This window comes from Lolium perenne, chromosome 5, assembly GCF_019359855.2.
Source record: "Lolium perenne isolate Kyuss_39 chromosome 5, Kyuss_2.0, whole genome shotgun sequence".
Taxonomy (NCBI): domain Eukaryota; kingdom Viridiplantae; phylum Streptophyta; class Magnoliopsida; order Poales; family Poaceae; genus Lolium; species Lolium perenne.
The window spans coordinates 246229541-246245187 of record NC_067248.2 but is presented as its reverse complement, the minus strand read 5'-3'; the positions used below and the strand labels follow the sequence as shown (position 1 = coordinate 246245187).

Sequence of the window (15647 nt, the reverse complement as noted above, 5' to 3'; positions counted from 1 at the left end):
CAAGCGCCAGGATCCCATGGCAAGGTTGGCATTCTACCTCTTCCAGTATAGGATAACTGCCGGCCTAAATCCTGTAACAGAACCTCTTGTTTTCCCTGATCCCATGGTAGGAGAGGCTGGCCAGCCAAGCAAATCCCAAGGTATATAGTGAAGGTTGACATTGGATACATGAGAACAATGGTACACTTGCCTGACATAATAGCATTCAGCACGATTCGTGGGTCCCACTGAAAACAGAGCTCAGTTGCAAGAATTCTGGACTTGCTACCCTCAGTGTAAAGACATTTCAGTATAGCCATAGTTTCAGTTAGTAGCTTCAGACATTTCAGCTCACTTGTGTCAACATTGATGTACCTGCCACTCCATGTTGGACTATTGACAAACACTGAATGCACTCTCTCCATTTCTTCATTTCCAGGACTAAAAGCACTACTATCCCATGGGAGTATCATGTCGAGCACTAGCCGATCACCTGCTGCCAGAAAAATTTCAGGGTGGACGAAGATTGTTTTGGCCTGAGAAATGCCTGGATCACACATCCTGATAATACAATAAAGTTGCTGCACGCTTTTCCCATTGTTGGAGGAGACCCAATCATGTTGATGCTCATGTTTCTCTAGTCTGAAGCAACTTAGTCTCCATGGTGGAAATTTACCAAGCACGAGCCAGACACCTACATCTTGCCTTTCATCGAGGCCCACACTATTATCAGTCCCATGATTTATCTCCAGATCAGCACCACTTGCATGAAAAATGAGCCGTAGTAAATAACCACCCGGATCCCATGACAAGGAAAATGAAGCAATATTGCTGCCATATTGCATCTCCTTTAACAGTAGCGGATATAGGTTGCATTCTGATAGTACCATAAGGAATACCACTTGAAATCCACCTCTTCCAAGCCCCAAGCGTGTTGGCTTGTCAATCCCCCACTTGAGTTCATGGTGAATATCCATAATCTGCTCCAGGAACAATGTTGAGTTGCCAATGTGAGTGATGACGCAGTCTGCGAGCTCTTCATGCCACAACACATCCTTGGGATGACTATCATTGAAGGCCTCATCTGCGGAATTCTGCTCAAACTCGTGAAATAGTGAGAAACCTCCAACACAAGTCAGCACCTCAAAAGACATGTCGGCATCGATTCCCAGAGTGCGTGCAGCAGGATCATTCCCACCCACACCTTCCGAAGTGGTGTTCCCTACACCAGTCGAGGTCGTCATCGTAGGGAGATGTGTTATGTCACTGGTCGGAAGCGCCACCACGCCCTGGTTGCTGTCGACACTGACAGCCGAGCCAACTGTCGAACAACTTGTGGGTGTGGCGTAAGAGAGGAACTCGTCCGTGTGTAGAGCAGCAGCAGACACATCCCTATTCACCGAGACGATTGGGGGCGACGAAGAATTGGTAGCCTCTGGTACGCGTCCCTGCATGGACAACAGCATGGTTTCTATGGTGGGTCCGAACGTCGAACACCTTGTGGGCATGGAAGGAGCGAGGATGTCGTCTGCGTGCGTAGCACCAGCACCAGCGACCTGAACCGCCGAGAAGACCATGGGTAACGAAGGCTTGACCTCCAGCCGCTCCATTAGTCGACTTGGCGCGGACATGGGCGAGGCTATGGCGGTGCGCGCGATCGTAGCCGTCATCTTCTTCAAATCCACCAGCATATTCTCCTGCCTCACGGCGATCCGACCCAGCTTCATGCTGAGCTGCACCAAGCTCTCGTTGATGGCGCTCAAGGAAGCCTCTGTCGTTGTCATCGCTGCCTCCATCGCTTCGAAATCAAATCGATTGGGGAAAAAAATTGGGGGGAATTTTTCAGTGGGATTTGGTGGAAGGAACCTTGCTCTAGATACCAAGTGTAACACCCCGTTGCTACCGGAGATCGCCGGAGCGTGAGGAGGAGGATAACGCCGCTTGTGGAGAGCGGCCACCAGAGGAGATCGCTGCTTGTGGAGAGCAGCCACCGGGAGAGAGGTAGGAGACGGGAGAGAGAGGAACGGGAGCAACCCGACTCGGTACAATTTCTTCTATGTCTTCCTTCCTGGTTGATGCTTCTCTCTTATAGCAACAAAGCCCAATCCAAGTCCCCTCTCGGTTTGCCCATGGCCCATGTCCACCAAAAGCCCATGTTTCCAATACAAAGCCATATTTCTCTATTAGGGTCATGACATGAACGGATTTCCAAAAAGAACAATAATTCACTTTTTTTTTGTTCAGAACCAACAGTTATGATTTATGAAGCAAGTATCACAATATACAATTCCAGGTACTACAAGCATAATGTTATTCGTTACTTCTTAGTACACATGATGTACTCGTGCGAGTGGTAGAGCCAAAAATGTAATGCTCCAGTGGCACTGGTGGTTACAGTTCTCATGAACACAAGGGAAAGAATACAACAGCGAGATGGAACGAACAGGTTATGACTTCCCTTCTGAACCGCCGGCGGTGTCCGAACTGAGGGTGACACAGGGGAACCAATATCTACGCTTGCCATCCCTGTGCCCGTCGTCGATCATAGCAAGTCCCTCCTGGTTGTGCAACAAAGTTTCATGGGTTAGAAATCGCTGATGCCAACATAACTTGCATCATATAGCCCCACGAAATCACAGTATTGTTGTCGTTCCAGTGAATATTTATGCGTTCCAACATAACTTGCATCAAGACACAGCGGATTGTCTTCTCTTTCGGGACGGGAATTGTCCATGTAGATTGCTAACGTAAAGAGAAAATTCAGAGGCAGTATTTACCTTCAGCAAAGTTTCGAGGGCATCAATTGCGCGGCCGGTAGACCATGAGAACTCCTTCTCAACTTGTTCTACAGTGACATAGCCTCTAGCCTGCATGTGAATGATGTTATAGCTAGAGCCTAGAGCAATATGGTATTATGGTATTGGTTACAGTTTAGGCATTGAGAGGATGAAAGCTTCTATCGAACTATGTCTTGCTTGTCTAGCTCATTGCTGAAATAAGCTTGGGGAGAATTTTCATCGTATGGGAATTTGTGACTTTGAACATATGTCAACTGACATGCTTGTGTTGTAACATTGTGTCAAAAGCACAAACCTGAGCTAGCTCAAGTATCCCATTGTGATCTTTATTCAATTCTGTAGGAACTGATCGCACAAGTTTCTTCTTCCCAACAGAAAATACTTCAAAACCACTACCAAGGACCTGCAAGTTCACAAATAGTGATTAGAAGAACCAGAAATATATCCAAGTTTATCAAATAACATTGTACTGAGCTAGGATTGTCCACTATTTGAAGTGCAAACTGCAAAATGATATGAAGCATCAATTTTAAAATCCTAAACATGTGATTCGTCACTACAACATTACAAACTTACCTTCAGCTTACTTATAGCACGTAAACAGTCATCTGCCGATAATGATGCAAGATCAGTTTTTCTCTTCTGGCAGAGAAGTTTGCGGAGCTCTAGCAAGTCAATCAGACCACCATTAAGCGATCTGGTTGCTATGCATATGTCTACAATCTGAACACCTGCCACAGTGGACATGGCTGTTATGGAGAGCACACAACGTACAAAAGAAACTTGCAAGATCCAGAGAGCACCAAATGGAACTTAAAGTATACTAACCCAATTCATAGTAGAAATCACCAATCCCTAAGAGCTCTGCCCAGACTCCTTTATTAGATGCCAGTGGATCCACTCCAACTTTTGCACACATTTCATGAAACTGCTGTCTGAATACCGAATTTTTACGTATGTCACTCTGCGCTAGCACAATGTATACATAGCATTAGTGGTGGTGACGCTGAAATATGCTTTGCCATTTGAAATACAATGCTATCTGTTGTAGCACATGTGGATAATAATGCAAATACCACAACACTGGAATTAGAAGCCATGCAAAGAATGAGATCTAGAGAACTATCAGCTATCACAAGAATATCAATCAATTGGCACCTAATTAATACCGGATGATACGAAATATATTACAGTGTCCAGACAGGTGTTTTGGCATAACACTATTTTACTTGGTTTGATAAGGAGGGGTTAAATGATTGCTGATCAATTGGTCAAAACCAGGGGTAATATATGTCACTAAAATGGCAGAGATCAACAAACGAGGCTGCTGGCATAATATCACATCAAAATTTAGAATAAAAAATAATGCGATTATAATCCATAAAGGCAGCTCATAGCTTCCTAAAGCTGCAGCAAAAATCTCAGGATGCAAATTCGATAAGGCTGTGCCATGGTGAAAAAATAAATCAAAATGGCTGTTTTTTAGTTGACATATTTCTCAGTAATAGAATAAAAAGGAAATCACATCAGAGTATGTATGAGTTATTCCACATGCAGAGAAGAAATTCACAACGGAATTGCTTCACACACGATCTTTTTCGTCCGATAAACGTACGACGCTTCCTTCGGCCACTTTGTACCTCACCAGTCTTCGCGTCATCAGAGGACGTTCGTGGACTGCTGGGCCATCAAGTCGCTGCATGACGGGTTCAAGGACGAGCTCCACGCGTCGCTCGGGCAGACTGCTACAGGCGTTCGTCGACGGCGAGCACCCATGCAGCGCCGTTGGGCATCGTGGATCGTCAGCTCCTCTGCATCAAAGGCGTCACCGCGCTGGTAGGGTGCTTTGGTTGCGGAGGCGTGTGCTTTGTGCCGTGCAAGAAGTGCTCCGGCAGCTGCAAGGTGTTCCTAGAGGAGAGCTTCAGGCTTTGCCCATGGCTTTGCCCCGAGTACAACGAGCACGGCCTCTTTTACGGTTGCATCTCTGCTGCTCTGTGGTTTTTTTTTGGGTAGGCAGTTAGGCACTAGGCAGAGTCAGAGAAGAGTTGTGTCAGTGAGTAGTAGTATCGTACAGTTATCGGATGGAATTTATCGTATGTATAGCAGCGCTCAATTCACAACAGCAAACTATGGTTGCTGGGTCCTGCACTGAAAACCATATTAGATGAGCCTTACTCAGTTTGGGGTGTATGCTGGGCCATGCACTTAAAACCTAGTTAGTTTCCCCTTTTCAAAGTTTGATTGATAACTTCAATTTCGTATGAAAGCAGTAACTAGACTATTTTCAGGTTTGCCAAAAATAGCCATTCCATTTGCGATTGTAAGAATCCAATAGGTAGCAAATACTACAAACAAGCACAGCAGCTGCTACAATCTAACCCCATGGCCGATGTCATTATTATCGCGTATCCCAGTAAACACAGGTAGGTCGGAGAATTAGTTAGGAATCGTGTCACTTTAGTGGAAGTAGCATTAGCAATTGGTTCCCCTCAGCGTCAGGCATGCAACTAAAATACAGGGGCAGCGAATCACCTTATGCTTGCGAGCGAATTCCTCGAGCTGCGACCTGAAGGTCGCGAGCTGCTCCTGCATCACGTCCGTCCTGACCTTGGCCACATTCTCCCCCACCAGCCGGAACTTGTCCTGGAAGTTCGTTCCCAAGCACAACCGCATCTCAGGATTCAGTAGAATGGAAAACCGCGAGCCATCTAGGCTAGTCAGTAGAGGGAATTCACGTACGCGAGTAGCCGCGGCGTTCTGAAGGCCGGCGATCCCCGGCCGCCGCCTCATGGTTGCTCTTCCTCTTCCGTCCGGTGTACGGAGGCGGCGCGGATAGGGGAGGTGGGGTTGGGTGTTGGGGTGGGGGTCCTGAGCGAGGGCCCGCCGGGTGGGATGGGACGGGCAGGGGCGTGCGGCGAAGCCGGCGAGGGCGAGAAGCGGCGGAGGGACGAGCGGTGGCGCGGTGGCGGAGACGGGAGGCCGGCCGTCGGCGAGGGAGAGTCAACGAAGGATAATGGGCTGGGCCGGCGAGTGGTGGGGAACAGAGAGGAGGATCTGGATGAGTTTAAGGCCTGGGCTTCTACCCGAAAAAGACGTTTTGGCCCGGTGGGTTGCAGCCTTGCAGGACATCGGAACAGGATATGGGGAGCAAATTTTGGCATGACGTTGACGATGTAAGAGCAGGTCTAACAGACCCCTTAAAACACCCAAACCCGTATAATAACCACTAAAATACGGGTTTGAGCTCTACCCGGCCGTCTAGCAGATCCCGTAAAAACGCCCCCCGCTTCGATTTTTACTGGTTTCGATTACGGGGCGAGTCTTCGCCCCCTATTTGTGCGGGGTGGGAGGCCAAATACAGGGCCAACCCCCCACTCGTGGCGGGCTGAAATTTCAGAAAATGTAACTGCTTTCGCGATTCGCCTCGCCGGAATCCGGCTAAATTCCGGCGAGCTGCAGCCGGGCGGGGCGAGCTACAACCGGGCCAGCGGGCGAAGCGAGCCAGCCTTCGCCGTGCATGGCCTTAACATGGCCGCCGGGCCGAGGCGAGCGGCCGGAGCGAGCTCTGGCCAGCTAAAGTCAGGACGGGCGAAGCGAAGCGGCGAGTCTGGCGGCCGGCCGAGGCGCGGCGAAGCGAGGCGAGGGCGGGGGTGGCGTGGCCGGGGCCGGGGCGGGGAGCTTGGTGGCTAGGCCAACAGTTGACTAGAGGAGGAAGATGAAGGGGAGATTTTTTTTTCGATTTGGCATATTCTAGGAATATTCCATTTTACAGTGTGAGTTTACAGGTTCTGCTAGCTCGTCCGAGTTTTCGGCCGGCGAAAAGTGAATACAGGGCCCTCTACTCGCGTTTTAAGGGGCGAAAATATACGGGGCCTGTTAGACATGCTCTAAGTTTGGAGTCCTTATCAATGACTCCTTTTGTAGATACATGAATCATGGTTGATGGGCGTAATCTGAATCCTTCTTTTGTTGATAACTGAATGATGCTTAAGTTATACTACTGCCATTAGTAGGTCAACTGAATTATGGTTGATGGGTGTAATTGGAACCCTTCTTTTGTGCGAGTGGAGTGTTTCCCTAGTTGCAGTCTGGTTGAACTATGATGTTAAGTATGCTTCTAATGTTTAAGCGAGAATTGTTGCTGTTGTTTGTGTCATGATGTGCTCAGTTTATGTTACGATGTGAGCTAAATTGTGTTATGTTGCTACCATTTGATGGTAAACTCACCGATGTTTGAATTGGTAATTGTGCTAACAACACACTTGTGTTCTCTGTTGAGTTGAGTTAAAACCGGAAACAACAATCATCCAATCAACATGGGCTCTGTGTATCTCTCTATACAAGCTAGGAAACTAAACGAAGTCCACAACTTGGATTTTGGGTTGTGTCCCCAAGGCCAAGCCTCAGAGATAGACGTCCGAGGGCCCAAAATGTGACGCTGGCTACCAATTGCGCCCATAGTGAATCTCACATTTTTTGTTGCCGCTGTTGGACCTGTGACTAGTGTGACAAATGCTTTCCAAGTTGAAGTCGTAGCCCTCTCCAATGCCATTGATGTCGTTGACTGGTTGGAAGGTGGTAGGGTTATTTTTCGAAATAGATTGTTTAAACCCGAAGAATGTTATGTCATCATGAGAGTATGATATCAGACCGATGGGTATCCTTCTAGGTGGCATGAAATTTTGTCTTCAGACGTGCTTTTATTGATGCTGCTTATGAACTAGCAGCTCCGGGTCTGCCTTATCTTCCCAAAATCCAGTCCTTTTCTCTTCTCTAGCAACGATCACATCCCTGCGCCGCAGAGCCCATTCTCCTCCATCTCGCCGGCAAAGCCCCTCCTCCCCCCTCCATCTTGTTGGCGGAGATTGTTTCCCTGACCAACCTTCGCCGCCCCGACAAAGTACTAGCACCGCACATGTCAACCCGACCTACCCTCAGACCCGCTTGTGCTCGGGGCAACACCGGGACTGGCCGTTGTGCCTCTCCTTGGCGGGTTTCGCCTTCTTCCGCTGCCTCAAGCGGAGAAAGCGTACGACACCGGAGCACCTCCGTGATAGCGACATGCAACAGCTGGGTGTAGGAGGTCGACACAGGTCGATTCATCAGCTAGGGGCGGTGTTAGCTGATTTGGTTGCAACAGTAGCATATGTGAGGATGGTGGAAGTTCTAGAGTTGGCGGTTGGGGTCCCCGTGTTCATGTTTTGACTTTTGGATGCGATAAAAAGAATGAGTATATTTAAGGTCCTCAAGGTTGTTTGTTTCCCTCCTAATTTTTGGGGATTGGGAGCCCTTTAGGATGGCTGTTGGAGGATGATCGTTTAGCCGTTTTTTGGTGCGGTGTTAGTTTCCAAATATTGCGAGTGGTTTTTTTTTTTGCACGATGCTCTTAGTAGGAATTTCCTATTAGAAATAAGATGCAAAATGATTGTCTAGGAAAGAAACAAAGAAAATTGCATGAGTAAAATATGTCTGATTGTGATGCTCTTAGAGTATATCCTTCAGTTAAGTTTAGGGCACGTCTGGAATGTTGTCAGAATGTGTGGTGCTCTTGCGAAGGGAGCTAAATAGAAGGGTGTAACGCTCTTACAAAGAAGCTACACAAAAGATTTAGAAGGATAAAATAAATTTTCGGGAGGATCTTTTCGTGCAATTCTTAGTTATTTTCGTGTACTAGTACAAAAGCCCGTGCGTTACCACGGGTCTTCCAATTTCATTTCTTAATGCACATATATATAATTTACAGCTCACTATGAAAATTCAAAACAAATTAGGGATATTATAATCTAATACTACATGATAATACCGAACGCAATAACAAGACAACAGTATTGTTCATACGTGTGAAGTTAGATCTTCTTGTTACTCATCCGCTTAAGTCCCACACCAACCTCTCATTTTGGATGTATTATTGACCGTCATAATCTAGAATAATAATCACCAAAAGTGTTAGAGATTTTGTATTGATGTAGTATAAAGCTTGAACTAATAAAATAATCAACACCTATTTTGGATCGGAGGGAGGACATCAATTTTTCCAAATACTCATCAACTAAATTATTCATTTTTCCAAATATTCATCAACTAAATTATTTGAAGTGCATTTTTAGACTATTCGCACAAAAATAAACTTAGCTGAACAGTTAATATAAATCCAAAAGGAACACCGCAAACAAAGTAATACATGATGAGCACGTTTGAATGATCTGGAAATTATCTTAATAAATATCATACCAAAAACAATAGTGGCAAGCAACTCCCTGGGACAACACAAATAACTATGTAGAAGCCCTGGGAAGCATACCAGGGGCCAAGCATTTAAGCTGAAATGATCAAGGATCATAGTTGATACATGTAAGACAAATTTTAGTGCCATGCCCAATTTATCGCCTTAACATGTTGCGACATAATATTGCTTACATCTCACAATTCATATTTAAGAACTGAAGAACCAAGAGGCCATAAATAGACGCCGCAGAAACTGACTTACGCCTCCTTGCAAATCAATCAGAACACAAAATGGCACAACCTGCAAGGGTAAAAAACTCTATTGCCAACCAAGATGTACAACAGTGAAGTTTACAACTGCCAGACCAACCCCAACAGCTCTAGCATTTATATTGGTATTGAATCAGAACATCAGATTAAATCTCATCACACTGGAGGTAGGCATCCAAAGCATGCTGCTGCTTGGGGTTCTTCAGAGTTTGTTCATCTTGGGAAAGAGGGAACTGTCTGTTCTCTATCTGATTTCCCTCCAGAAAGCTAGCACGACACAAACAGTGGTAAATTCCTCTACCAAATGCAAATGTCAGTAAATCAGCCTACGGTTAACTAAGGCATTGTATCCAAAATACACCTCTAGCTTAATCTAGCACTGCTTTGTTTTGATTTGCAAACACATCCGGGATAGTGGTAATCCTACTGGTGTGTTTGGATGCAGTCAGTCAAGACATGCATGCCATTCTCACTCATTTGCTACACTTATGATGGCGATAAGAGACGCAGTTGATGAATTCTCTACAAACAGAGAGGGAAACAAAATACATTGAGTGAGTGACTTACTATATATGACCACTCAAAGGGAAGAAGAAATGATATATGCTGCGCTGGATATTGACAAGAAAAATCAGTGTAGAGCTGACGATACTTACTCCCATGGATCATCGCCGATGAGAAGGACATCGTTTTCGTAGTCAACATGAACAAGCTTCCAATCTGAACTTGCAGGATGCTCAAGCTTCCCCTGGAGTCCAAACATGGATGTGATGGCCGATCTCAGCTCACGGTAATCTCTGTACCGTGTCACATCTATAGATCTTTCAACGGATCCAAACTTCTGAATCTGTTTGCATGGATTAGAAGATAGCAATAGCATAAGCAAAAGTGCCAAGTATTATGTTCGCTACCAAAGAACTTTCAGCGGATGTTGCATTTTTTGTAGGTACTTACTGAAGCATACCTTTGTGTATGTACGCATCGGTGGTTTCATAGGCTTTGCACTTCGCTCAATGCTTTTAAAAGTTACCGATTTTCTGCGAACCTAATTATGCAGCAAGTTAGACAATAAGAAAAATGCCTATGTAAAGGAAATCTATCAATTGAACATCAAGGAAGCATAGCACCTTATTCATTCTCATTTATTGTAGAATGGCATTCCCACAACCCATAAAAAACATCTGACATCCTCGGCCAAAGTATTATCTTTCCTGGTGTCTTTAGTAAGTTCCTTAGAACATCTAGAAGAGCTTTCCTAATAAGAGAATTCTAGAATTAGTGAATGACACGACTTCTAAAATTCTGATGCGTGTATTTACGTGTATTTAATCGACATACTGAACTCCGGCAACTCCGTGTTTCAACTCAAAAAGCTGAAGGGTCATCCATTGTTCTAGCAACAAATAAAACACCATGGTTTCTGGGCATCCTCTTTTATACCATTTACATGTCAAAAATTGCATTAAAAAATCTCAACAGGGTCGTCCCATGCTTCATTACGTAATCATGCTCTTACAAATAGAAGCCTTGATTTTTCCTGACTGCCCGCCACATAAGGTTGTTCATCCGAAACAAAGTGTTCAGAATGAATAAATAGACTTTCGAAGAAAATGTTATTTAGCATTTGTGGATATTTGTTGGTAAGGAATCAGACTGTTCAGAAACACTCAAGTCCACCATGGTAAATGGTGAAGTCAATTGGTGATAGTTAAGTAGATAATTTTGATTGCGAAGGATTTGAACACTTCACATACCTTTGTCATGGCTGGCTGTTGTTGTTGCAGATGATACAAAGATAATCCCATCTTATCCCAAGAATACATTTGGGGACATTTGGTGGGAGTGTGTTGCATGGGATCTTTTGGCTGCATCCTGTTGGGTGCATCGCCGCACCCTTGGTTTACTTTATATTGCCCTTCTCCAGTAGCCCGTCCCACAGTTGCCCTTCAGTAGTCCGTCCCAGTGGGCGTTGGAATGTAAGGTCAATCTGATAAATCCAGCCATTGAACTCTATAGTAGCTGATGTGTTGGCGAGATGAAGCCACTGGAGGACGACGTTGTCTGCAATTGGACGTGGGCTGGGTAGGCCAGCAGCGAGGCTGCCGTTCGGTGGAGGCGTGATGGTGTCTGGTAGAGTAACACCATAAGCAATCGTTATTCGTATAAAGAAGAACCCACACACGGTCCCTGAGAAGTCTGCAAGCAAGAGAACCAGGATGGCAGGATGAGAGGTGGTTCAGTTCTTCAGCAAACAAAGATATCAAAAACAATCTAAAACAGAGGCCTATAATTGGCATGGCAATGTCAACCGGAGAGTCTGAAAGAACAAAACTATAAAATTATAAAGAGCAGAATTATAGGCAAAAGGGTAACTACAATAAAGCAAGAGTTTAAAATTTTCCAATATTATGCAAAGTAAATCAGTTGTTGCATCTAGGAGAAAGATTTTAAGCCTGAAAACTGCTGAAACCATATTGTTGAAGCAACCAAAATTACTATGTCGGTTATTTTACTCATTGAATTTTACCTTTTTCATATATTAATAAATAAGATTTGTATATCCTTCTGGATTTTGCATTGAAGTGATGTCCAGGCCACACTACTTCGCCTTAATTTCTATTCATACTAGTATAAGTGTAAATCTTCGGGGAAGAGGGGGGGTCTGCAGGTTCTATACCACGATAAAATTTTGCTGGCAAGAAAGATGTAGTTTATCTCTTTTCCTGTTATGGTCCAAAAGAAGAATATAATTATCTATACATACGCTTTAGCCTCAAATTTAATTAAGATACGTTAGAAACAATAAGAAAGCATGAAACGAAAGTGTATGTGGTGTCCCTATCACATCATTAGAAATCCGAAGGCACTACAGGACTACTAAATCAGGACCATTGCCGGCTTGCATAGAATGACTCTGGCCGGGAGTATTTTCCAACATCAGAACGTGTACTTGTAACTGGTAGAAGTAGAACTATCTTCCCACACTATCATGTCATCGTTGATTGTGAAATTCGAATGTCTTGAATAGAGTGAGCAATTCTTTGTTACTAACATGGGCAGTAGATTTACATGGCTTTGTAGAAGAGCATTTCCCATATAAAATAAAAGGATGTCCTAAGAATAATCTAGCAGCAGCCAAATTCTAGCAGTGACTATTTATCAGTTCCTAAAAATGATAACATAACCAAACCTCTACTCCTAACACAAAACCAAGACACTGGAAAACAAAGACCATGGAAATAGCATGATGTCTAAGTGAGATAATTGCTAGACTAAAACCAGGAAAAACAACTGTACAAACTCATGTAGGAGCTATTGGGGTGAAGCATCAAACAAATGATATTGTTGTAGAAATAAAAAAATAACCTAAGTGGTCCATGAATGTATGAATGTAACCAAGAAGTCTGATCTAATAGCTTGGGTGAGAATAGTGGAAAACATACGTAATAACTCAGATCCAAGATATTGAGTGGACATCAAATAAAACGATGGTATGAAAATCGATACATATCTTGTTTGTGAAGCCCTGCCCGCAACCACTTTTGGTACTATTTATATCTTGCCAAAGTATATGAATCAGTGAAACCAAGAAGAACATATCTTTATCCGAACATAAATCGCCAAACATCGCATACCAGACATTAGTTCTTATCTTGCCACTCTAGCTTATTATCCTTTGAACTTGAACTTCCATTGCTTTGAAATTGCTAAATTTTTCTTAAAATCCGCCAGATAAATGATTCAAAGTGAAAGGAAGCCAACCTTTAGTAATATAGGATAATTAAATACAGCAACTTTGAATTTCTTATATCTCTAAAAGATGCGAGCAACACATTCCTACAAAATGAATATTGTTGTTCTCAACCGCAATAAAAAAAAATTAATTAGCAGACAGTAACAACTTTACTGATATGCAGAGAGGTATTATATATTAAGAAATGCCAGATTAGCATGGCAGTTTCTATATGGCATAGGCTATAAGGTTGAAATAATAAGGCCAATGGTTAACTTTAATTAAGCAATCCAATTTTGAATTAGAGGTGCGCTAGTTCAGAAACTTTAATTTGGGGACATGCAGCAAAAGGAATTCACTGTGATACTAAAAAGTAGGAACTCAAATTTGGGTACATGCAGCATAAGGAACCTTTTATCATCCACCGTGATATTAAAAAAGTAGGAATTCAAAGTATTAATTTACCCACAATGGAACATCTTTGTCTTGTCTAATTGTCTCCTTGCACGAACTAACAACAACCATGTGCTCATTTAGTTTTCTGTAATAAAGTTGTACCAAGATTAGCAAAATAGGCTCACCTATGCCAATTTCTTGAGGAATACAACTTGAAGGGGCTATATTGGCAAAAACGGGTGCCTATACCGGTGTTCACAGGGCTGATAGTGGCCCGCTTGAAGAAGACATAGAGGCACGGCTTGTTCTCGTTGTTCGCAGAGACTGAAAACGTTTTGGCCTTCTCTACGTACTCCTGAAGAAAGAACAACCAAGCATGGTATACTGATTAAAAATAAATATCCCCAATATACTTATGAAGATTAGTCGATCTCTAGGTGGTCTCTAATTGGAGGGCCAGTAATAACTTTGAACATGTAACACTGATCTGCAAAACTATGTGAAGAGGATTCAGACAACTAAACTAAACTATAGTTCACTCGAAGCGAGCATGATATAACGTGATTAGTTGGGAGCAGTTAATCAGCTCATTGCAGCACCTACACTAAACAGAGCGCAAGATCAGAGCAACATAAGCAGTCGACCGAACACACACATGCATTGGATTTGGGTCAGGGTGCCTCTCATCTCTCCCCTCTATGACTTTCTCTGTATTTAAGACATTCAAACAGGGAGTAGCAAGTTAGAAGCTCACATAGTTACACACCATCACAGAACTACTAAACGAAGCAAGAAACATATAGGAACCGAATAGCTATATATCAGCATGTTACATTTCTAATAAAACACTAACATGAAGGACTATCTGCAGTTTAATTGCTTAATTCTCTCAAGCAAAAAACAAAAACAACTATCACCAGAATTTAATTGTGTACTCCTAATCACAAACTGGGAGAAAGTAAAACCAAGTTCATTCAGGGGTTTACCAGGTATGCATCAAGATATGTAGCTTCAGATCAAGACACTACCGAGAGCTAATTTAATTGTGTACTCCTAATAACAAACTGGGAGAAAGTAAAACTAAGTTCATTGAGGGGTTTACCATGTATGCATCAAGATATGTAGCTTCAGATGAAGATGAAGACAGTACCGAGAGCTAAAGTAAATAGATATTAACACAAATACACAATAGAGCAGCACATCAGAGAGAGTGGGCTGGCACTCACAAGTACACGACGGCGACGTTGAACCCCGCCGAGCTGCGCCTCCCGCACCTTCCGATTGAAGCTGCAGTTCCTGTGTATGATCAGCACGAACGCCGTCCCAGGGTCCAAGCCAGTGTTGTTCTTGATGGGCGTGCACGCATTGGCGGGGTCCACGGCTCACAACGACCCGCATATCCCGTTGTTGGTATGACAACTGCAAGTATGCAAACTCATTGTTTACCATGCATTATACTCATGGAGTAAATTCAGAGTAGCAGAACAGAACATCATGAATACTAATGATGACTGGTGTGAACAAAGCAACTTGTATGTAATTTCTCAGAAGTTCCAACCGTGTCCTAGTTTAGAAGTAAGAATTTGCTATTTTGTAAAAAAGTTCAGAGAGGCTAGCATGTTGTGTCGATTTGCATAGCAGAAGCAAAGCATCAATCATCTCAATGAAGACCCGACGTTGTTGCCAGCAGTCCGGGATATACCACTCGCGCGAGCCACTTCTTGGCTCAGTAAAGCCACACCGCTGCCGCCGCTTTTATGAGCTTGGTTGCTTCAATTCGAATCCCCGCGGGAGGACTGACACCGGATGTCACCATCAGGGCATCAGGGCCAGACCAAGATGATTCAACCCGAAAATAGGGCCAATCAAGATGGGGGAAATTTGAGAGGAAAAGTAAAACGAAGCAAAATGAGATCCAACTCCAGGCCGTCGCCGCACTTCTTGCCGTCGTCGGCATCCTCTCTTCCCGTCACTGTTAGCCGTGGCCCTCAGCCGACGATCTGGTCCCGCAGCCCGTCGATCTAAGCCCCGCAGCCGACGATCTGGCCCCCAAGCCGGGCAGCGACGCGGGCGAGGCTGAGGGTTGCCTTCGTCTCTAGCCATGCCGCCAGGATCAAGGGGGATCCCCACATACATGTGTGGTGGAGAAGAAGGGCGCATCAGCTGATTCCAGGTATGCTCGGTGGCGCACATATGCGGGGTCGGAGAGGTTAGGGGAGGACAGAGGGAGGTGGGCTCACCGTCGA

At 44.3% G+C, this 15647-nt stretch overlaps 2 protein-coding genes across 4 annotated transcripts; both read right to left on the bottom strand.

Annotated features, from left to right (window-relative positions):
* Positions 1-2287: 2287 nt before the first annotated feature.
* On the bottom strand, positions 2288-5827 carry LOC127302548 (vacuolar protein sorting-associated protein 22 homolog 1). The gene is made up of 7 exons (XM_051333018.2): positions 5517-5827; positions 5310-5420; positions 3606-3741; positions 3354-3508; positions 3073-3180; positions 2757-2846; positions 2288-2537 (listed from the first exon to the last, which is right to left on the bottom strand). The coding sequence occupies exons 1-7, from the start codon at positions 5565-5567 to the stop codon at positions 2427-2429; spliced, it is 762 nt and encodes a 253-aa protein (XP_051188978.1). The 5' UTR covers positions 5568-5827; the 3' UTR covers positions 2288-2426.
* Positions 5828-9024: 3197 nt separating this feature from the next.
* On the bottom strand, positions 9025-15083 carry LOC127302543 (auxin response factor 11-like). 3 transcript variants are annotated; one of them, XM_071820385.1, is made up of 8 exons: positions 14628-15083; positions 13651-13756; positions 11027-13546; positions 10611-10813; positions 10400-10527; positions 10237-10317; positions 9929-10119; positions 9025-9794 (listed from the first exon to the last, which is right to left on the bottom strand). In XM_071820385.1, the coding sequence occupies exons 5-8, from the start codon at positions 10412-10414 to the stop codon at positions 9746-9748; spliced, it is 336 nt and encodes a 111-aa protein (XP_071676486.1). In that variant the 5' UTR covers positions 10415-10527; positions 10611-10813; positions 11027-13546; positions 13651-13756; positions 14628-15083; the 3' UTR covers positions 9025-9745. The 3 variants fall into 3 exon arrangements, with proteins under 3 accessions (XP_071676486.1, XP_071676487.1, XP_071676485.1); XM_071820386.1 differs by lacking the exon at positions 10611-10813 and having other exon boundaries at positions 11027-11468; positions 13587-13756; XM_071820384.1 differs by lacking the exon at positions 10611-10813.
* Between the last annotated feature and the right edge of the window lie 564 nt (positions 15084-15647).